The 17,344-nt window shown below is 57.5% G+C and overlaps 2 protein-coding genes across 4 annotated transcripts; one reads left to right on the top strand and one right to left on the bottom strand.

Annotated features, from left to right (window-relative positions):
- The first annotated feature begins 1,271 nt into the window (after positions 1-1,271).
- Positions 1,272-8,973, top strand: borcs6 (BLOC-1 related complex subunit 6). 3 transcript variants are annotated; one of them, XM_015348293.2, is made up of 6 exons: positions 1,272-1,405; positions 3,107-3,540; positions 4,001-4,520; positions 4,963-5,117; positions 6,080-6,163; positions 7,468-8,973. In XM_015348293.2, the coding sequence occupies exons 2-6, from the start codon at positions 3,118-3,120 to the stop codon at positions 7,591-7,593; spliced, it is 1,308 nt and encodes a 435-aa protein (XP_015203779.2). In that variant the 5' UTR covers positions 1,272-1,405; positions 3,107-3,117; the 3' UTR covers positions 7,594-8,973. The 3 variants fall into 3 exon arrangements, with proteins under 3 accessions (XP_015203779.2, XP_069045704.1, XP_069045705.1); XM_069189603.1 differs by having other exon boundaries at positions 2,778-3,540; XM_069189604.1 differs by lacking the exon at positions 1,272-1,405 and adding an exon at positions 1,416-1,507.
- Positions 8,974-10,824: 1,851 nt separating this feature from the next.
- Positions 10,825-15,766, bottom strand: LOC102686134 (toll-like receptor 9). The gene is made up of 2 exons (XM_015348292.2): positions 15,677-15,766; positions 10,825-14,656 (listed from the first exon to the last, which is right to left on the bottom strand). Exons 1-2 carry the CDS (start codon positions 15,677-15,679, stop codon positions 11,555-11,557), a joined length of 3,105 nt encoding a protein of 1,034 aa, XP_015203778.2. The 5' UTR covers positions 15,680-15,766; the 3' UTR covers positions 10,825-11,554.
- Positions 15,767-17,344: the final 1,578 nt, after the last annotated feature.

Here is a 17,344-nt window from a genome sequence, read left to right as displayed (position 1 = left end):
GGGGCTGGCCTGCAGGCCCAGGGCCTGCTCTTAATCATCGACAGGGTTCATTGCAACGACCTCCACCCGACCCCCCCTGAAGCAGGTTTGGAGAGGGTGCCCCCCCTCCAGTCCCGGGGCGAAGTGGCTCTCCGCCCACCCGGCTGTAAAGACGGCCTGCCAGCGCAGCGCCTGCACAGTGACTCGTTAATGGACACGTTCGTTAAAGTTAAAGGCGGCAAGGAATGGGTCGTTCGGGCCTGTCGGGCGGGTGAGTTCATGCTTATCAAGGAGGGCTCCCGCCCTGACCTGGGAGCCGAGAGGGAGGAGGGGAGGGGGTGTCACTCGGGGCTCGCACCCTTGGCCACTGCTGTTCCCAGCAGGCATTGCTGAGTGGGGGCGTCTGGACTGTCACAGAAAACCTTTTCTTTCGTTCAATACACCCGTCAAAAATACACTGCAGCTCCTGCGTTAATATACCAGCACACTGCAGCACGAGAGAGGGATTTCGTTACGCGAAGTTTTGAAGTGTTTTTGAAGTGAGATTTGTTCGGACAGATGAGAGATGAGAGATTCCCACAGGATTTCCATCTGCGCCCCTGTTTTAAATACTATAAGTCTCTGTCTCCCCCTTGTGGTCGATGCCTTAGCTGCAGACTGGTAACGTCATCTAACTGCAATGATAAGTACAGCTACAAACATCAACGGCTGGGTTTCTTCTTAAATTCCGTGTGGCCACGACTAGCTAGAACAGTTCCTCACAGCAGACAAACACTCACACCAGGGCCAGTTTTTCCTGGAAGCCAATTAAACCCCCCAGCATGTGTTCGGACTGTGGGAGGAAACTGGAGCACCTGGAGGAACTTACAAACTCCAGATAGCACCCCATTAATTAATCCCAGGGCCCCAGCGTTGTCAGTCAGCAGTGCTAAAACACTGCTTCCCAAAATTACTGAACATTTAGACATATGGCAGCTTAAGGTGATCCAAGACCTCCGTTTCCGTCGTGCATCATCTTCCCATTGCCGTCCGTGAGTGTTCTTGTAGAAAATGCTGCCGGAATAACCATGACGGAAATAATATTAATCTCAGTCTTGAACCCAGTATTATTGTTATGATAAATCAAGAAGGCGTCTTGGTTTAAATGTAAAAGGTTGAACGATTTTATTTTTTAAGTTATTCTGATTATTAGTAGAACCCATGCTCAGTCGACTGGATTCCCTCTAGTCTAAGTACGATCAGAAATCCTAGTGCCTCTCTTAAAAGTAACGTCAGTTGCCCCAAGGGAACTACTCCAGTCATCCGCTTTCACTGCACCGCTAGGTGCCCGGAACGGACGTTTTATGTCTCTGTTGTTGTTGCACGGGAGATTATTGTGGTAGGACGCGGTCTCCTGGCAACATTCATCCAGGAAGGAGGCGCGGCAGTAAGTGATTTATTTGTGTTTATTTTAAAAAAGCTGACATCGGGGATGGCCTTTAATGCGCCCACACAGTGGGACTGACACCAGGAACGACCAGGGCAAAGTGTAAGTTGTCGAGGTCTTAAAATATTCTACGAGAACCGAGTTTACTGTAGGGTCGAGGCCTCGGGTTGTCACCGCTTCCTCGGCGCATAGACATTTTATCCTTCCAGCTACCGTTTGTTTCCGTCCTTAAAACGGGGAAACGGCGGCTCTCTGTACTGGCCAGGCAGTCGCTGGCCGCAGCGCGTTTCTAAATAAAACGCTGACATTTTATTTCCTCCGATTTCCCCAGCAGTGCGGAGGAGCGCGTATTCATTTACGACACAGCCGTCCTCCAGTAGGGGGGGATTAAACTGGTAATGAAGCCTTTTCGATGGGGGAAGGAGGAATTTTCCTTTTTTTAACATAAATTTTATTTCTAACAGTGGGCACGGCCGAGATTCCAGGTGCGGTCTTTGTGTTATGTTGTGGCGGAACCGTGTTAGAGGTGACTGATGATTGCGGAACGGTCGCTCTTGCGGTACAGCGCCTTAATCTTCACGACTGCGGCTCTAGTGATCAACTCATTCGTAGACGATTAGATCTGTTCGTATCACACGACGCTGAGACTTAGAATCTCACAGTGGAATCGGAAGAGCGGTTGTAAAACGGATGGTCTAGAGGAGGTAGGCATTCATCTCCCCGTTTTTTAGGACGAGGCTGTTTCCTCCTTGGCGATGTGTGCTCTGGTGGGGAATTGTAGGTTTTGAAACTGCAATGATGTGTGTCTGCAGGGATTCGGTTTTTAAAACGCTCAGACATCGTATAGAACCGGTAACCCTGCAAGAGTCTTAAAAAAAAAAACCCGGAGTGGACACACCCTGGGATTGAAATAGTCTAGCTCAGTCACAAGATCAGCTCAACTAGGCACAGGAAGCTTCAGTCAGCAGACGGCGCTGCCACAGACAGGAGGTGCCCGGCAACTGGTGTTTAAAATAGATCCATTTTTTTCCATTACTCCTTTTATCTGGCCCAGTCTGAAATGTCCAGTCCTGGCTCCCTGTGACTGCGCAGCTCACTCCTGCTCTGCTCTCGTGTGCAGAGAGAGCAGGGAAGGGCTGATGTGCCGTTCCAGTTAGAGCCATTGATCCTCCGACACGCTCCGAGCAGCAGCAGCTGTGTGCCGGGGATGCTTGGGGGGGGCGGAGGTGGGGTAGTGGTGGGTGCTCGTCAGATAACTGGGTCTCATAATCCCAACCCCAACCCCAACCTCCGCCGTGCGCTGGGGTGTCGCTGGGCAGAGGGAAGCTGGTAGAAGCCAGCAAGGATCATCTCCGAGCCCCTGGATCTCCAGGTGATCAGTGAGGCCGGAAGACAGAAGTGAGGCGCATCTGGGGAAGCCAGAAGACCGCCGGAGGACTTGCGACCCGCGCAGCAGAACACCGGCTGTGTTTCCGCGGAGGAGCAGGAAGATCTTCCCTTCGGCTGCATGGGGGACGGCACTGGATACTGCCGCACGCTCTCGATTCCTGGAGGTTACACATCACGGGCAGGGCCGCCGCCCGCCCAGGGCAGGAGTCTAGGGCTCCTGATCTGAAAAGGGGGACCCCCCCGGCCGGCAGGCTCTGTACCCCCCGGGAGCAGGGGGGCCTTCTCACTCATTGCTGCTGTTCTGTGCGACAGGAGGTGGAGGAATGAGCCACTCCTCTGCGCTGGGCAGCGGCCTGCAGGAGGCAGCCAATGGGGTCGCAGGAGCCGGCGGCGCGGACTGCAGGCGCAAGGGCTCTCCCCCGCGCTTCCACGGCGGCGACGGCCCGCCCCCGGCGCGCGGGGAGGAGTGCGGCTGCGCCCCACGCCCCCGCGGGCCGCGGGGGGAGCGCGGGGGCCGGGGGCGGTCGGGCGCAGGGACTGAGACCGAGACAGAGCCGGGGCGCCCTCCCTGCGAGGCCTCGGGGTGCCCGCTGGCGGCAGGGCCCCGGCAGGACCCCCTCCGAGATGGCCGAGCCGGGGGCAGGGGCAGCAGGCCGTGCCAGAACGCTGCGGCCGCGGAGCCGGACCCCCCGGGGCAGGAGCTGGGAGAGGAGGAAGATCCGGAAGGAAGTGAAGACACTCCCGAGGTGAGGGGCCGGGCGCTCTCACAAACCACATGAGCCACCGGAAACCATCGCTTGATTTTTGATAATGTCGTAGCAGGAGTTGTGGAGGTCAGCATTGCTGCCTCTCGGCGCTGGGCCCCAGGTTCAGTCCCCGACCTGGGGTGCCGTCTGCGTGCAGTTCGTATGTTCTCCCCATGTCCGAGTGGGTTTGGTTCCACAGTCCAAAGACTTACTGGTAGTTTAATTGGCTTCTGGGAAGATTGGCCCCAGTGTGAGTGTGAGCGTGTGTGTCTGCCTGGGGCGCCCCCCGCCTTGTGCCCGTGCCTCGCTGGGATAGGCTCCGGCCCCCCAGCAGCCCTGAATTGCAAGGAGCAGTTGGGAAGTGGGTGGATGGGTATGTTGGCAGAAGTGTTCTTGTCCGGTGTGTCCGCCTCACACTTCAGCTGTGACGTCTGTAACCAGTTCTGCGTCTCCTCTGCAGCCCAGTACAGCCAGCAGCAGCACGCCCACGGAGACTGTGGAAGACCTGAGTGACCTGCAGGCCTCCTGCCTTCAGAGCCAGGACCTGCCCAGGAGCGCGGGGGACCCCAGAGACCAGGAGGATGAGCGGGGCTCCCCTAGTTCCCCACAGAATAAGAACAGAGTGAACCCCTTTAACCAGGGGCCCCTGCGGGCCCCCAGTTTGCCTGCCTGCCCCCCGCACGTCATGGCCCAGGTGCACGTGCGCAACACACCAGCAGGGGGCGCTGCCCTGCCGCGGGGGGAGCGGGAGAGGATCGTGGGGAGGCTGCAGGACAGCAAGAGCCTGGACGGGATCAGCCAGGTGTGCGCGGGGCCCCGGGGCCGGGACAGGCAGGGCCCCGGGGCCGAGGGGCGCAGGGCCACGATCTCCAGCGCCCTGGAGCTGGAGGGCACGGTGAGCCACGACGGCGATCTCACACACTTCGTCGCCAACAACCTGCAGCAGAAGATCAAGATGAGCTCGCGGCAGAGCCTGGACTGTGAGTGCAGCGGAGGGGTGGGGGGGCAGGTTAGCGGGGCGGGGGGGGCAGGAGGGGGGCTGCGTTTCCTCAGTCGGCATCGTCCGGGCAAAAGAAACCCACCAGCCCCACCCGAGAAGCTGAGAGGGACGCTTTCAAGGGAGCAGCACCGAGCCCAGCAGCCCAGCAGAGGAGAAAACAAAACTCTCAGCGTCTGGCGTTGTCCCCGTGAATCCGCTCTGCTTCCTGAACCGCCAGCGGCGTGAGCTTGTCGTGGGCTTTTTGTTTCAGGGGGGCCAGCGGGCCATCCAGGGTCCTGTGCGGACTGAGGCCGCGGCGGTGGTAGACGGAGACCCTGCCTGTGGTTTGAGGGGGGTGCTGTTCCGCCATGCCGTCTCACTCCCCCTTCTCTTGTTGTTCCTCTGCCCTCACCCCCTCCCCCCACCCCTCTCACCCCCCGCAGCGGACAGCTCAGTGCGGAGCAGGGGGCCTCAGAGGAAGCTGGCAGACATCCCTCCCATTGACCCCGGGGTGCTGCTGGACCTGCAGAGACACACGCAGGACGTGGCGCACAGCGTGGAGCTCATGATGCGGAGCCTCAACAGCACCATCCAGAACGTGAGTCTGCCCGCCGGGCTCTCCGCCCCCCCCCTCCCTGGAGTAAGCCGTATTCCAGTTGGGAAACTCCCGCGGTGTCGGTCAGGAGTTCTGACACTCCTGGGAGTAACGGAACAGGTGAAGCTTTATTCCATACTGACAGGAAAAGAAAAGAGACCCAACATGTCACACGTGAAGAAGGCTCCACGGCCGAAACGTTATGTCTCTTCTCTCTTCAGCGTGGGATAAAGTTGACCTGTTCTGTTGCAGCCAGCGCATGCTGACGCAGCTCCTTGCTTGAACTCCTGGGAGTAGCTTGCACGAAGCAGTATAAGTATTGAGCACCTGAAATGTTACCTGTCGTGGTTTTCTGTGAATCGGGCCGTTGGTCTGAATGTGGTCTCAGTGCAACTCCACTAACCTTGAAGAAAAACCAGTGTTACCAGACCCCCAGGAGGCGTGCGCGTGACTGCATTGACTGAGTCTTGGGCCTGCAGGCACAGCGAGCAGACCTGCAGAAGCACAGACAGGAAACTGAATCTACGCACAGCTGACTCCTGTTTGTCTGTGTATGTGCAAACAAGTAGGCTGTTGGCACTGATGCTGGATGTGAAACACCATCCGCCTGTTTATTTTTTAATCACTTCATCCAATTCAGGGTCGGGGGGGGCTGTAGCCTGTCCTGGCTAGAAACGGGGTCACCCTGGACGGGACCCCTGTCCATTGCAAGGACACACACTCACACACACTCACACCAGGGCCAATTTTCCCAGATGCCAGTTTAACCCACCAGCAGGTCTCTGGACTGTGGGAGGAAGCTGGAGCACCCAGGGGAAACTCTCACGAACATGGTGAGAGCAAACAGATTCCCTGCAGACGGTACCCCAGATCTGGAATGGGGCCCAGGGCCCCAGCGCTGCCAGGCTGCAGTGCCAGCCACTGAAATTCTCTTCAGGCTGATTCGTCTGTGTGTCTCTCTGCAGATGACCGCCCTGAGTGTGGGATACATCCAGACGTACAGGGACTCTGTGGACAGCCTGGGCGAGTCTGTGGACATGAGCATAAAGGTGAGACTCTGTCTGGCTTGAAGGCGCTGGCCAGTCCTGAGCCAAACTCCCCCCCCCATCCCCCCCCCCCCCCACCGTTGTCTTCTGCCAAAAACCAGAACAGCTCCGATTACCCTGTGGGAGCAAAACGGCTCACATCTGTCTGTCTGTCCTCGGAGGTTCAGTGCTTGCAATTCTGTTTACTCTTCGCTTTAAAATGAGGGAGGGTTCTTGCAGGCGCTTCTGTTCTTAAAGGGGAATACCGCCATATTCTTCTGACTAACTGTATAGGTATAACCAGGTTTTTTTCTTCTGGATAATTCAATTTCACAGTGGGTTTTGATTATATGAGCTCCAGAAAAATGCCTTTCGATGTGCGGGTGGTATTCAGGCTGCCAGTGTGTCTCTTAAGCCTGGCCTGTACTTGGGTTGGGTACTTTGTTGGAGCCAGCATGATCAGGCCAGAGCTAGGAGCTCAGTTAACTGCGAATCAGCTCACCTGCACTGCCGTTTACATTCTTGACTGTGAAGTGATTGCACATGGAAATGATTATTTGATAAGGCTCATCTTAAAACCAGGTGTGTGCAATATACAACAGGTAAAACAATGTAGGGTGTATCAGATGGGCTAGCCGCTCATAATCCTGCCAAGAATAGCCAGCAGCTCTATCACCTTGCGACTCGCAGCTGGCAGCCCGCTGGAGCTCAGCAGGTGTGAGCCTGGCCAGTACCTGGAGGGGAGACCCCTGGGAAAGCTGAGGTTGCTGCTGGAAGAGGTGTCAGTGGGGCCACTAGGGGGCGCTCACCCTGCGGTCTGTGTGGGTCCTAATGCCCCAGTATAGTGACGGGGGATGCTACACTGTAAAAAGGCGCCGTCCTTCGGATGAGAAACCGAGGTCCTGACTCTCTGTGGTCATTAAAACTCCCAGGGTGTTTCTCGAAAAGAGTAGGGGTGTTACCAGGCAAATTTCCACATTGGTCCTTACCAGTCATGGCCTCCTAATAACCCCCCTCTCTGAACTGGCTCCATCACTCTACTCTCCTCCCCACTGAGAGCTGGTGTGTGGGGAGCAGATTGGTGGGGGTGGAGGGGATCCCCGTGACCTGTAAAGCGCTCTGGCTGTAGTGTCCAGAAAGGCGCTATAGAAGTGTAAGGATTGTTTTTGAAGAAGTGGGATATTGTCACCCGACTTGTGATCTACCTGGTTTAGTCGGTAAACGGAGCCGATCTTGATGGTGTGGTGTCCGGTCACCTGGCACGAGCTGGGCTCTTCTCCTCCGGCCCGCGTTGCTGATGTCCCGCTGGCCGCCTGCTGTCGTTGCAGGGCATGTACACCCTGATGGCGCGCTGCGAGGAGCTGGATCGCTCCATGCAGCCGATCCACGGCCTGGCCAAACAGATCCGCGACCTCAAGCGCACCCTGGACACGCTGGAGTCTCTGTGCAAGTAGTCCGGCCGGGAGAAGGGGGGGCCACCGGACAGCCCCCCCCCCTCTCCCATCCCCCCCACACCTCCAGCGCGCACAGATCTGCACACGAGCTTCCCGCTCCCGGCGCTATGCCGCATCATCGTCCTTGCCTGCCCCCCCCGCATCCCTCTCCCGGGATTTCCAAGCCTGCGGAACACCCGGATGCCCCCCATCCCCAGTCCCCCCCGGCGGAGATGAGCCTCGGAGTCCCATCTTCCGTCCCCGCAGCGCGGAGGGGGGGCGCAGGCGGGGCGGGTCGCCCCGAGATGCGAGAGCATGGCGCGCGCGGGGGTCATCAAAAGACAAGTTCCAGAAGCGCAGGGTCTGTCTTTCATGCGTACACAGCCTGGGTTAGTGCACGTTGTCAGAACAACCCTGTGTGCCAGTCCCAAGTTAGGTGTTATATTTCTATGTAAAAAGTTATGTAAAATATAACGGTTTCATATTTTGTAGCGTCTGATGTAAAGATTGCTTTTATTAACTATTTTTCCAAACTTCTGACGGCCAGGTCTCCTAATGCTGTAGTTCTCCCGGTTCCTTGTTTTCCTCATTTGCGTGTGCCGGAATGTGGTTCATCTTCGTGTTGAATGTGCCGCCTCCGAGAGGAGAGCCGTCTCTGAGTGTTCCTCATTAACGCGTATGCTGACGGGGGGGGGACACGATCTTGCTAAGTGAAGGGTTTCTCTGCTAGCTCCACCTAAACCGCCCGACGAGTCCCACGTGTCATATCGTTGACGTTTCAGCCCAGACTCCCTCCGTGCGCCGCTCGTTACCTCGGGATCTGTGACCTTCCGTTCCGCGATCCCCGGTTGTACCCTCCCTCGAGGTTTGCACTGTCCAGTTTGCGCTGTCGATCCTTGAACCCCCTCCTGCTGTCCTGAGACTGCTCTGCTGTCAAGTCCCGAGTCCTGAAGGCAGGCTTTCTCGCATGCCTCGGCACCCACTCTGGTCCAGGAAGCGCTTGGCCTCCAGCCTCTGCGGAAGTGGGCTTTTCTCCGAACCTTGTGACCGGCTGACCGACTGAGTGACCCCTGGTGAACTCTTTGCTGTGTGAGACTGAATCTCTGCCTGTCAGCGGGATGCTGCTTATACTGCGCCCTCTCCCCAGTTCTCTGCTGCCCGGTTTTCTGCTGGGGGAGTGGACCGAGCTTTGGTGCCGCAGAGCTGAGGTGAAGTGACCCCGAACATTGATGGACAGAATCTACCGGTCCAGGGGGTATGAACAGAGTTACGGGTTTGTCTCTGCGACACTGGTTCTGTAAATAGGTACGACAATTTCTGTTTTCCCTGCGTTAAATTTACTGTTTGTCCTAACTGTACGTTTTAAAAAAATCCACAATAAATTGACAAAAAAACTGAAAAGAGATGCTCCTTCTGTCTCCAGACAGAGCAGGTAAGTGTTTGTTTTTTTTTTTTACCTGGGAATTGTGTGCAATCTTCGCACAGGTTCTTCTGAGGTTCGAGGTCAGCGCGTTACAAGGACGTGCATTGAGGACGGAGAACAGAGGTGCTTTTTTTACACAAAGAGCTGCGGGAGCCTGGTACAGGCAGTGCAGCTGGGTTTCCTTTGAGAAAGCTGAATGAGATCAGATCGATCATTTAATTGCTGTACAGGCTGGGCGTGCAGAGAGCCCTTCTGCTCCTTGTGATGTTTTTAATGTTCTTTATAATTGCACACGGCAGTGTTCTGTGGACACGCACTGTTGGTGTCAGCTCTGACGGTTTCTAGATTTAGATCGTTCTTGTGGTTCACGTGTATTTATATGTAATTCTTATTATATTTCTCGGAACCATCTGGCCTTCGGCTTCCCCTTTATAGTTCTGTTTTGCGTGTGAATGTGGCGCCTTGCTGCCTGGTGCTAGGCTGTGAGGCACTTGCGGTGTATTTTATTGTTTTAATACATGATGGGAAGAGTACACAGATTACTGCTACTACTATGTAATTATTACTACTACCTATCATAATGTCACATTTATACAAGTATGTAGACCTAAGCCATATTGTAAAATAGGCCAGGCTAATCATCTCCTTACTTCTTCTTTTTTGAGGTTTGCACATTATTTCATAACTGGAATAAGCAAGCTGAGACTGTAGTGACCAATAATAACTGTGTTCCAGAAATAGGATGTTCAAGCCTTTGTTTTATGTATATTTGCCTCTGAAAAGCATGAAGTGTAATATGTTGTACAGCAGAATCAGACTCCGATTGCAGGGTTTGGAAGAGATGGGCTGGGAATGCCGGCTTCATCTGACCCGGCAGCTGCTCCCTCGCGCCCAGACACTGTACCTTCAGGGCCCGGATTAGCCCCTGCCCTGTCCTGTCTGCCAGCGCGCTGCCCAGCTGTCTCACCCTCTGAGTCACCGAGCAGAATAAAGATCTCAAGCCGTCGGCTGCCACTCTGTCTGTGTACTCGCACCGCTGCCTCTCAATTCTCGGGTCCTGGGTTCGAGTCCCAGTGGGGGGAGCCGGTCTCTATGGTGCTTGCATGCTCTGCCCCTTTCCACACCGGTTATGTTTTGGGTGCCCTGGTTTTGTCCTCCCTCCCATCTCCTAAAAGAAGCTCACTGGTTTGACCGAGGTCTTAAATTGTCCCTGCATTCCTTTGTATGCCCTGTGCTCCTGGGATAAACAGCTTCCTGATGATGGATTGAGAGGGAAGAACATGCAGGCACTGTCCCCTCCCTCACCCTGCCTCAGAAATCTAGTCTGTTAGCAGCTCTTATTTTTGTGTATGTGTTAGGTACAACAGAACTGATGTCTTCACGCGGGGCAGTGATAGTAATGCATGAAGGACACTGTATGAATTAATTGGGGGCAACATTTCAAAGCCGGTCATGGAGTTCATGGAGTTATTTGATCAAAGCGGCAGACATCGGTGTTCAGAGTTTGTGGTCGTACAGGGTAAGGAGCACAGAGGCAGGGCTTGGAGGGCCTCAGTGTTTTCACCTTGTACACCAAGCAAGACGCTGGAGTAAACCGCTGGTTTAACCACACTCACATTTTTCATTCGTGTCAGTTTGAGGAGGGCTGTATAGCCCGGCTAGCAGCCTGGTGCGCTGGAGATGCACGCCCAGGGAGTTGTGAATGATTTTTTGTTTGACTGGCACACACAGGACGATTTCCGCAGGGGACTGGCTTATTGATGGACTGTCGGGTAGCTGCAGGAGGCTAAACCGAAATTCGCTAGGAATAACGACACCCAGGAAGGAAGTGAGTTGAAAGGTTTATTGAGCAAGTCGCAGGGAACACTAAAGGGGTTGGGACCCCCCTGCAGTGAGGAGAGGCAAGCGCATGAATACGAGGGAGAGAAGGGGCTTTATGAACAGGATCCCTGATGTTTTCTGGAAGAAAAATCGTCGGAGTGATTGGAAATTACTGACAGCTGAGGTCGGTGGCGCTTGGTGTTGGTGGCTGTTGTCATCTGTCCCCAGCCTTTGTAACAAACTCCACGTGAAACAGATCAGCCCCGTAAGTACGCCATCGTTCTGTTGTTCAAGAGAGATATACATTCTTCCTTAAGCCGGGGAGCGAGAGAGAAGCTGGGCACCCAACGCTACTGGATTCACGTGCCTGTTAACGGGACCGGAGAGGCGTCGAGTCCAGCCAGAGCAGATCAGTCGCGGGGTTGAGCTTCAACATGTTTGGGCCCTTAAGGTCTTGGCAGGAACTCTGATGGCACCATGACATTTCCCCACGTCTCTGAACTTCCCTTGCATCTACCCCTCTCACCTCCTGGTCCCGGAGGGCCACAGTCCGTTCAGGTTTTTCCACTCCACCCCCGGGGTTTGGGTCAGTCGTCCACCTGGTCAGTGTCTCTCTCTCCCCACAGCCCGGCTCACTGAAGTTTCCAAGCTGCCTAGAAAACCTGGCCTGGCCCGCCGCTCCGGGATCGGGAGTGAATGGAGCTGGGCCCCAGCAGGCAGGCAGGCAGTGAGGCCCCGCTAGGCCTCGAAGCTGAGGCTGAACTTGCGGTCGTAGCTGGCCTGGATGTCCCGGGCCAGGACGCAGCGCAGCCGGTGCCAGAAGTAGCCCTGGGCTTGGGGGTTCTGCGGCCACAGCAGCACGGTCTCGCGGCAGAGCAGCCTGCGCAGCTGCAGGTAGCGGCTCCCGCGCCGCCCCTTCTCCAGCAGCACGAAGACTGCCACGTCCGCCCGCTCCTCCAGCAGCCTCTGCTGCGCCAGGAAGAAGGCCTCCCGCAGCAGCCCGCCGGCCGGCCCGGCCCTGGGCAGCACGAACACGGTCTTCCTGCTGCCCTGCACCGCCTCGTGCAGGTTCTCGATGGAGGAGCGCCCTGGCAGCCAGTCCCTCTCCTCCAGGCACAGCCGGAAGCGCTGGGCCCCGCTGTCCTCCAGCTGCACCCTGAGCTCGTTGTACACCCAGTCCGCCACGCTCTCCTGCTCCTTGTCGAACGCCACGAAGGCGTCGTAGGCCGAGCCCTCGCCGCCCTTGTAGAAGAGGCCCCAGGCCCTGGCCACCCAGACGTAGAAGGCGTACCAGGCGTCCCAGCCCAGCACCTGCCTCAGCACCGGCAGGGCGGTCAGAGGGAGAGCCAGCGCGAGCGAGAGGAGGAAGGCGGCCACGTTGCGACTGCTGGGGCAGAGCAGGGCGTCCCGGCTGAAGACGCTGCGGCCCCTCAGCCTGTCTGGCGAGCCGCAGGTCACCTGGCTGGTCAGGGCGGGCACGGAGAAGTTGAAGTTGCTGAAGAGCTCGTAGAAGGAGGAGTCGCAGGTGCAGACCAGGCGGTTCCAGCGGATGTCCAGCACGCGCAGGCGCTGCAGCAGGCAGTTGTCCAAGTCCACCTGCTCCAGCTGGTTGTCGCTCAGGAGCAGGCTGGCCAGCGCCGTGGCGTTCCTGAAGAAGTCCCGGTCGATGGCGTGGATCCTGTTGGAGGACAGGTTGAGGCTCCGGAGGCCGGAGTCCGGGGGGATGTAGCTGCCGGGATGGAGGCTCCGGGAGAGGGTGGAGAGCCAGTTGTAGCTCAGATCCAGGATCTCCAGGCACGGAAAGGCGCTCAGGGCCTCCCAGGGGAAAGACGTGAGCTTGTTGAACTTGAGGTTGAGGTCCCTCAGGGTTGGGGGAAGATGGTAGATCCCTTCAGGCGGGATGCGAGTCAGCAGGTTGTTGGACAGGTCTAGGCTGGTTAGGTTGGTGAGATTCCGAAAGAACTGGAAATAAATCTTCTTGTTCCACATGTCCTGCAGGCGGTTGTGCCTGAAGACGAGCTTATTCAGGGAAGAGCTGGCCAGCGCCGTGCTGATGCGGTCGCTGATGGAGTCGAAGCCCAGGTCCAGGAGCCTGAGGGAGGGGAGCCCAGCGATGAAGTCCAGCCTGTGGCCCATTCCACTCAGCTGGAAGTGGTAGTTGTTGTTGCTGAGGTCCAGCACCTCCAGGCTGGGCAGCTCGGAGAAGGCCGCCTTGTAGTACAAGTCGATCCTGTTGTAGGAGAGGTCCAGCAGCTTCAGCCTCTTCAGGAGGATGAACTGGTTGCCGTTGAAGGACTGGCTGATGCTGTTGTGGGACAGGATCAGGCACTCGATGCGCTCGAACCCCTCGAAGAGCTCCTTCTGGACGTAGACGAGGTTGTTCCTCATCAAATTCAGCGTCTCGCGCCCGGTGCAGCTCTCTGGCAAAGGGAGGCCCACCTGCGGCTCGGGGGCGCTGAGCCCTCTCGCCTGGAGGGAAGAGCCGGGGGTCAGACGATGGTCGGGGAGCCCCGGTCTCTTTCCTGGGGCTCCCCGGCAGCGCGTGCAGCTGATTTCGTTGTCCGACAGCCTGAGGTAGCTCAGGCCAGCCAGGCTGTCGAAGATGTGCAGCTCGATGTTCTTGATGAAGTTCAGCCGGAGGTTTAGAAGGCGCAGCTCGGGGAGGCCGGCCAAGGGCGCGACGGAGGCATTGTCCACGGACTGGAAAAAGCAGCCGGTGATCTGCAGGCTCTGCAGCCGCGCCAGGCCCGCGAAGTCTTCGGTGAGGGCCAGCCTCCGGAAGACGGTGAACCGCCTGTAGTTGTACGAGAGGTCGAGGGACCTCAGCCGGGGAAAGCCGCGGAAGGCCGGGCTCCCCAGGACCAGATCGTTGCCGTTGGGGGATGTCCGGGAGAGGAGGTTGTCGCTCAGGAGCAGCTCCTCCAGTCCCCGCAGGGGGGCGAAGACGGAGTCGTTAAGGGAGGCGAGGGAGTTGTCGGACAGGTTCAGGCTCTTCAGGGAGCCCAGGCTTGCGAAGCAGCCGGCTGGCAGGTGCAGGGCGCTGCGGGCGCACTTGATGCAGGGGCTCGGGGCGTGCTCGCACCGCCGGCAGTTCCCCTTGAGGTCCAGGGAGCTCAGCCGCGCCAGCTGGCCGAAGTCTCCCGGGGCCACGGCCGAGATCTGGTTGTAGTGGAGGGCGAGCCTCCTGAGGCCGGCCGGGAGGCCCCCGGGGACCGCGGTGAGGTTGTTGTGGCCCAGCGAGAGCTCCCGCAGCCGGCCCATGCCCGCGAGGAAGCCGCGCGGCGCCCCCTGGCTGTGGCCGCAGGGGTTGTTGTAGTAGCAGTTGCCGTCCAGGCGGAGCGTCTGCAGCGCGGCCAGGGCGGGGGGGCGGGCCGGGGGCTCCAGGAGCAGCAGCCGGTTGTAGCTCAAGTCGAGGGTCCGCAGGGAGGGGGGCAGGAGCGGGACGGCCCGCAGCCCGTTGCCCCGCAGGTCGAGGCTCCGGAGCTGGGCCAGCGGCTCGAAGGCCCGCGGGGCGAGCACCATGGGGCCGCCGGCCTTGGGAACGCCGGGGCGCAGCAGGCCGTTCCACTGCAGCTCCAGGGTCTCCAGGCGGCGGAAGAGGGCGAAGGCGTCGGCCGGGATCCGGGAGATGTGGTTGCCGGAGAGCAGGAGGGCCGTCACCGCCCCCGTGGGCGCGCGGAAGAGGGGCACCCGCGTGAGGCCGTGGGCCGCGCAGTCCACCGTCTGGGGGCTCGGGCTACCGCAGGGCAGGAAGGGGGGGTACGTGGCGGCTCCGGGGGGCAGCAGGGACACCAGGACGGCCAGGAACCCCGGGAGAGCGGCCGCGCCTCGCGGAGAAGCCTGCGGAGAGGAGGTCAGAGGATCGGCGCTCGGTCTCCTCTCTACTTGTCTGGACAAGCCCGTGTCTGATTCAGAGCGGCGGGCAGGCAGGCGCCAGAGTGGCTCCTCATGGGGCGCCGCCTTGTTTTGGGGTGCACAGCTGGCGCCCTCCCCCCCCCATCGAGCGACTCGGCCTGTTCCACCAGGAGCACGCGTGCGCCCGAGCTGGCGTTCCCTGGAGCACAGCCGACGCCCTCGTGCAGACTCCACAATATCAACTGGTGAGGAGTCCACACCTCGGCGCTCGTCTGCATCAGGCCCCGCGCACGTTCAAATCTATCGGTACGAATAGCTAGTCGATATATTCTGATACACAAACGCACTTCCTTTAATATTAATCGTCACCGGACAGCATGGATGGAAAAGGTATGTATGTTTCGATAGTCCGAATGAATTCACTCAGTGTGTCTATTTTACATTTTTTCTCGTTGTTAAATGTGAATTATAGACTGAGAGGCAGAAAAACCTTGACACGTGAGCTTTGGGGACAATAGCACTGGTGGTGCTCTTGACGCCTGCCAGTAAACGTAAGTTTCTGTCTGTGCCTCACTCTTCAGCAAGTACGCACTGCACCCCTGCTTCTTCCTCTCGGGCAGGACCAGCCCAGAGACCCACAGCAAAAACAAACCTTGAAAGCAGCTTAGATATAACCCTTAGCAAGGGCAGAGTGCGCCTCGCCCGCTGGGCGCCGGGATGGAGGACGCGAGGAGGTGCTGAGGCCGTCTGTCACGGGCCGGCCCGACTGGGTCAGAACTCCGGTGAGACGAGAAGCCTGGGGCTTCAAGGCAACCCGCCGAGCCGGACTGCGGCTCCATCTGGGAAGGGCCTGATGGGATGGGGTTGGAACCACATTCCTATCTGGCCCATACCTGATGAAATCAGTTCACAGCTGCTCCCCGCTTTCCCACGGTCTTGTGGGTCTGTCCCGGGCCTTTGCAACGTTTTTGAGACGGGCGGCTCTTGCAGGAGAGCAGTACGTACCATGTCTCCGGAGAGGGTCGTCACTCCTGCGCAAATGTTCCACTTGCCTTGCCTTGCCTTCACATGAGACTTGGTGTGGCTTCAGAACTCGTTCCCCTTTTGAATTTGCAGCGGAGTTTGGTGTTATTTAAGCCTTTCAGCGGAAGTGTGTGTGTGTGTGGGGAGGTGGTCTGTCTGTTCTTCTTGCCCACAATTGACATGAGGCTCATAACACACACAACCCCAGCGGTTAATGAGCTCCCCTGATTGCTAGAGCTGTGGCTCACAAGTCCTGTTCCCTGCGTTCAGTTTCTCCCTAGTTAAGAGCGATGCCGTACCAACACTTCTGGCTCGTCCTCGTACTTGAACTAGTCCTCGGCTGTGTCATCCGAGTCTGGAGACTTAAGATCCGTTCTTCCATTTCCAATTCAGGGTTGTGGGGGAGACCTAGAGGCTACCCCAGCAAGCAATGGGTGTGAAGTTGGGCACACCCCGGACACCAGTCCATTGCAGGACAGACATGCACACCAGGGCCAGTTTTCCCAGTAACCAATTAATTTACCTGTATGCATTAGGACTATGGGAGGAAACTGGAGCTCCCAGAGGACACCCAGATAGACGCGGGGAGAACATGCAAACTCCACACAGACAGCACCCCAGGTCAGGGATTGAACTCAGGGCCCAGCGCTGGGCTCCACTGTGCCGCCCAATAATTCAGATGTCTGTTTAATTGTAGAACACAGCGTACTTACAGGTGTGTTTCTCATGTTAGTTTGTTAGAGCCCTAGAATGTACTGTATGGAAAAAAAATAATTGTTTCATCGATTGATTTCACCTGCGACTCAGGGGGGGCCCAGAGGTAACCTGCTTCCCCTGGGAAAGGTCAGAGGTCGTTCTTTCAGTCTTCCCGTCACTGTGCTGGGCGGAACCAGCAGGACGGTTCTGAAACTGGGTTAACTGTTCTTGCTGTCGTTCTGATTGATTGATCATGCGTGACTGACTGTGTCGCACACGCGTGAGTTTGACTGCTGCAGCGTGAAATCTGCTCGTTAGAGAGAGAGAGAAAGAGCTGGTTTTACAGCGGTGGCGAGGCGAGTTAGTGGGCCGAGCACCACGCCTGGTGACCATCGAGAGAGAGAAAACCTCAGACAGGCACCCATGTGCTGTCGAGAGCATATGATCTTCCTGCCACCGACACGCTGGTGCCTGGATAGACAAACGTGTCTAGCTGGGCAGGAAGTGACATTTCACAAGCAGAGGGGACACTGGGAACAGAACGGGATGAACTATTCCCAGCCTGCAGGGAGAGCGTACTGTACCACACTGTGTGCAGCTCTCTGAGATGCTTTAGATGCTATGTAAATGTATGGATTTCTTCTTATCTTTGGAAAAACCTGTTGTAGTTCTAAGGGATGAGCATCTTCTGACGCTTCGTGTGCAGTGGATGGAGGCACAGTGCCTCGAGAAGGTGCGCTTGTGTATAAACACTGCCCGCAGCTTGGGAGTGCTGTTTCCCTTGGGGCCTGTGCCTCCCAGTCTCTCTGGAGCCCTGGGAGTCTCCTGTATCAGGAATGGACTCGTCCTCTGTGGGCTGTGGGTCACCCACCCCCCCCCCTCCCCTAAATGGATCCTCATTCGATTTTCCTCCTCCAGCTGCCCCCTCCACACAACCCATCTGTATTTGTGCTC

This window comes from Lepisosteus oculatus, chromosome 4 (genome assembly GCF_040954835.1).
Source record: "Lepisosteus oculatus isolate fLepOcu1 chromosome 4, fLepOcu1.hap2, whole genome shotgun sequence".
NCBI classification, from domain to species: domain Eukaryota; kingdom Metazoa; phylum Chordata; class Actinopteri; order Semionotiformes; family Lepisosteidae; genus Lepisosteus; species Lepisosteus oculatus.
This window is presented reverse-complemented; position numbering and strand designations above follow the sequence as displayed.

Excerpts from the sequence above, each read along its gene's own strand:
- borcs6 (XM_015348293.2), top strand. The coding sequence starts at position 3,118 with ATGAGCCACTCCTCTGCGCTGGGCAGCGGCCTGCAGGAGGCAGCCAAT. Across the intron at positions 3,541-4,000 it reads GAAGTGAAGACACTCCCGAG|CCCAGTACAGCCAGCAGCAG; the intron begins GTGAGGGGCCGG and ends TCTCCTCTGCAG. Across the intron at positions 4,521-4,962 it reads CTCGCGGCAGAGCCTGGACT|CGGACAGCTCAGTGCGGAGC; the intron begins GTGAGTGCAGCG and ends CACCCCCCGCAG.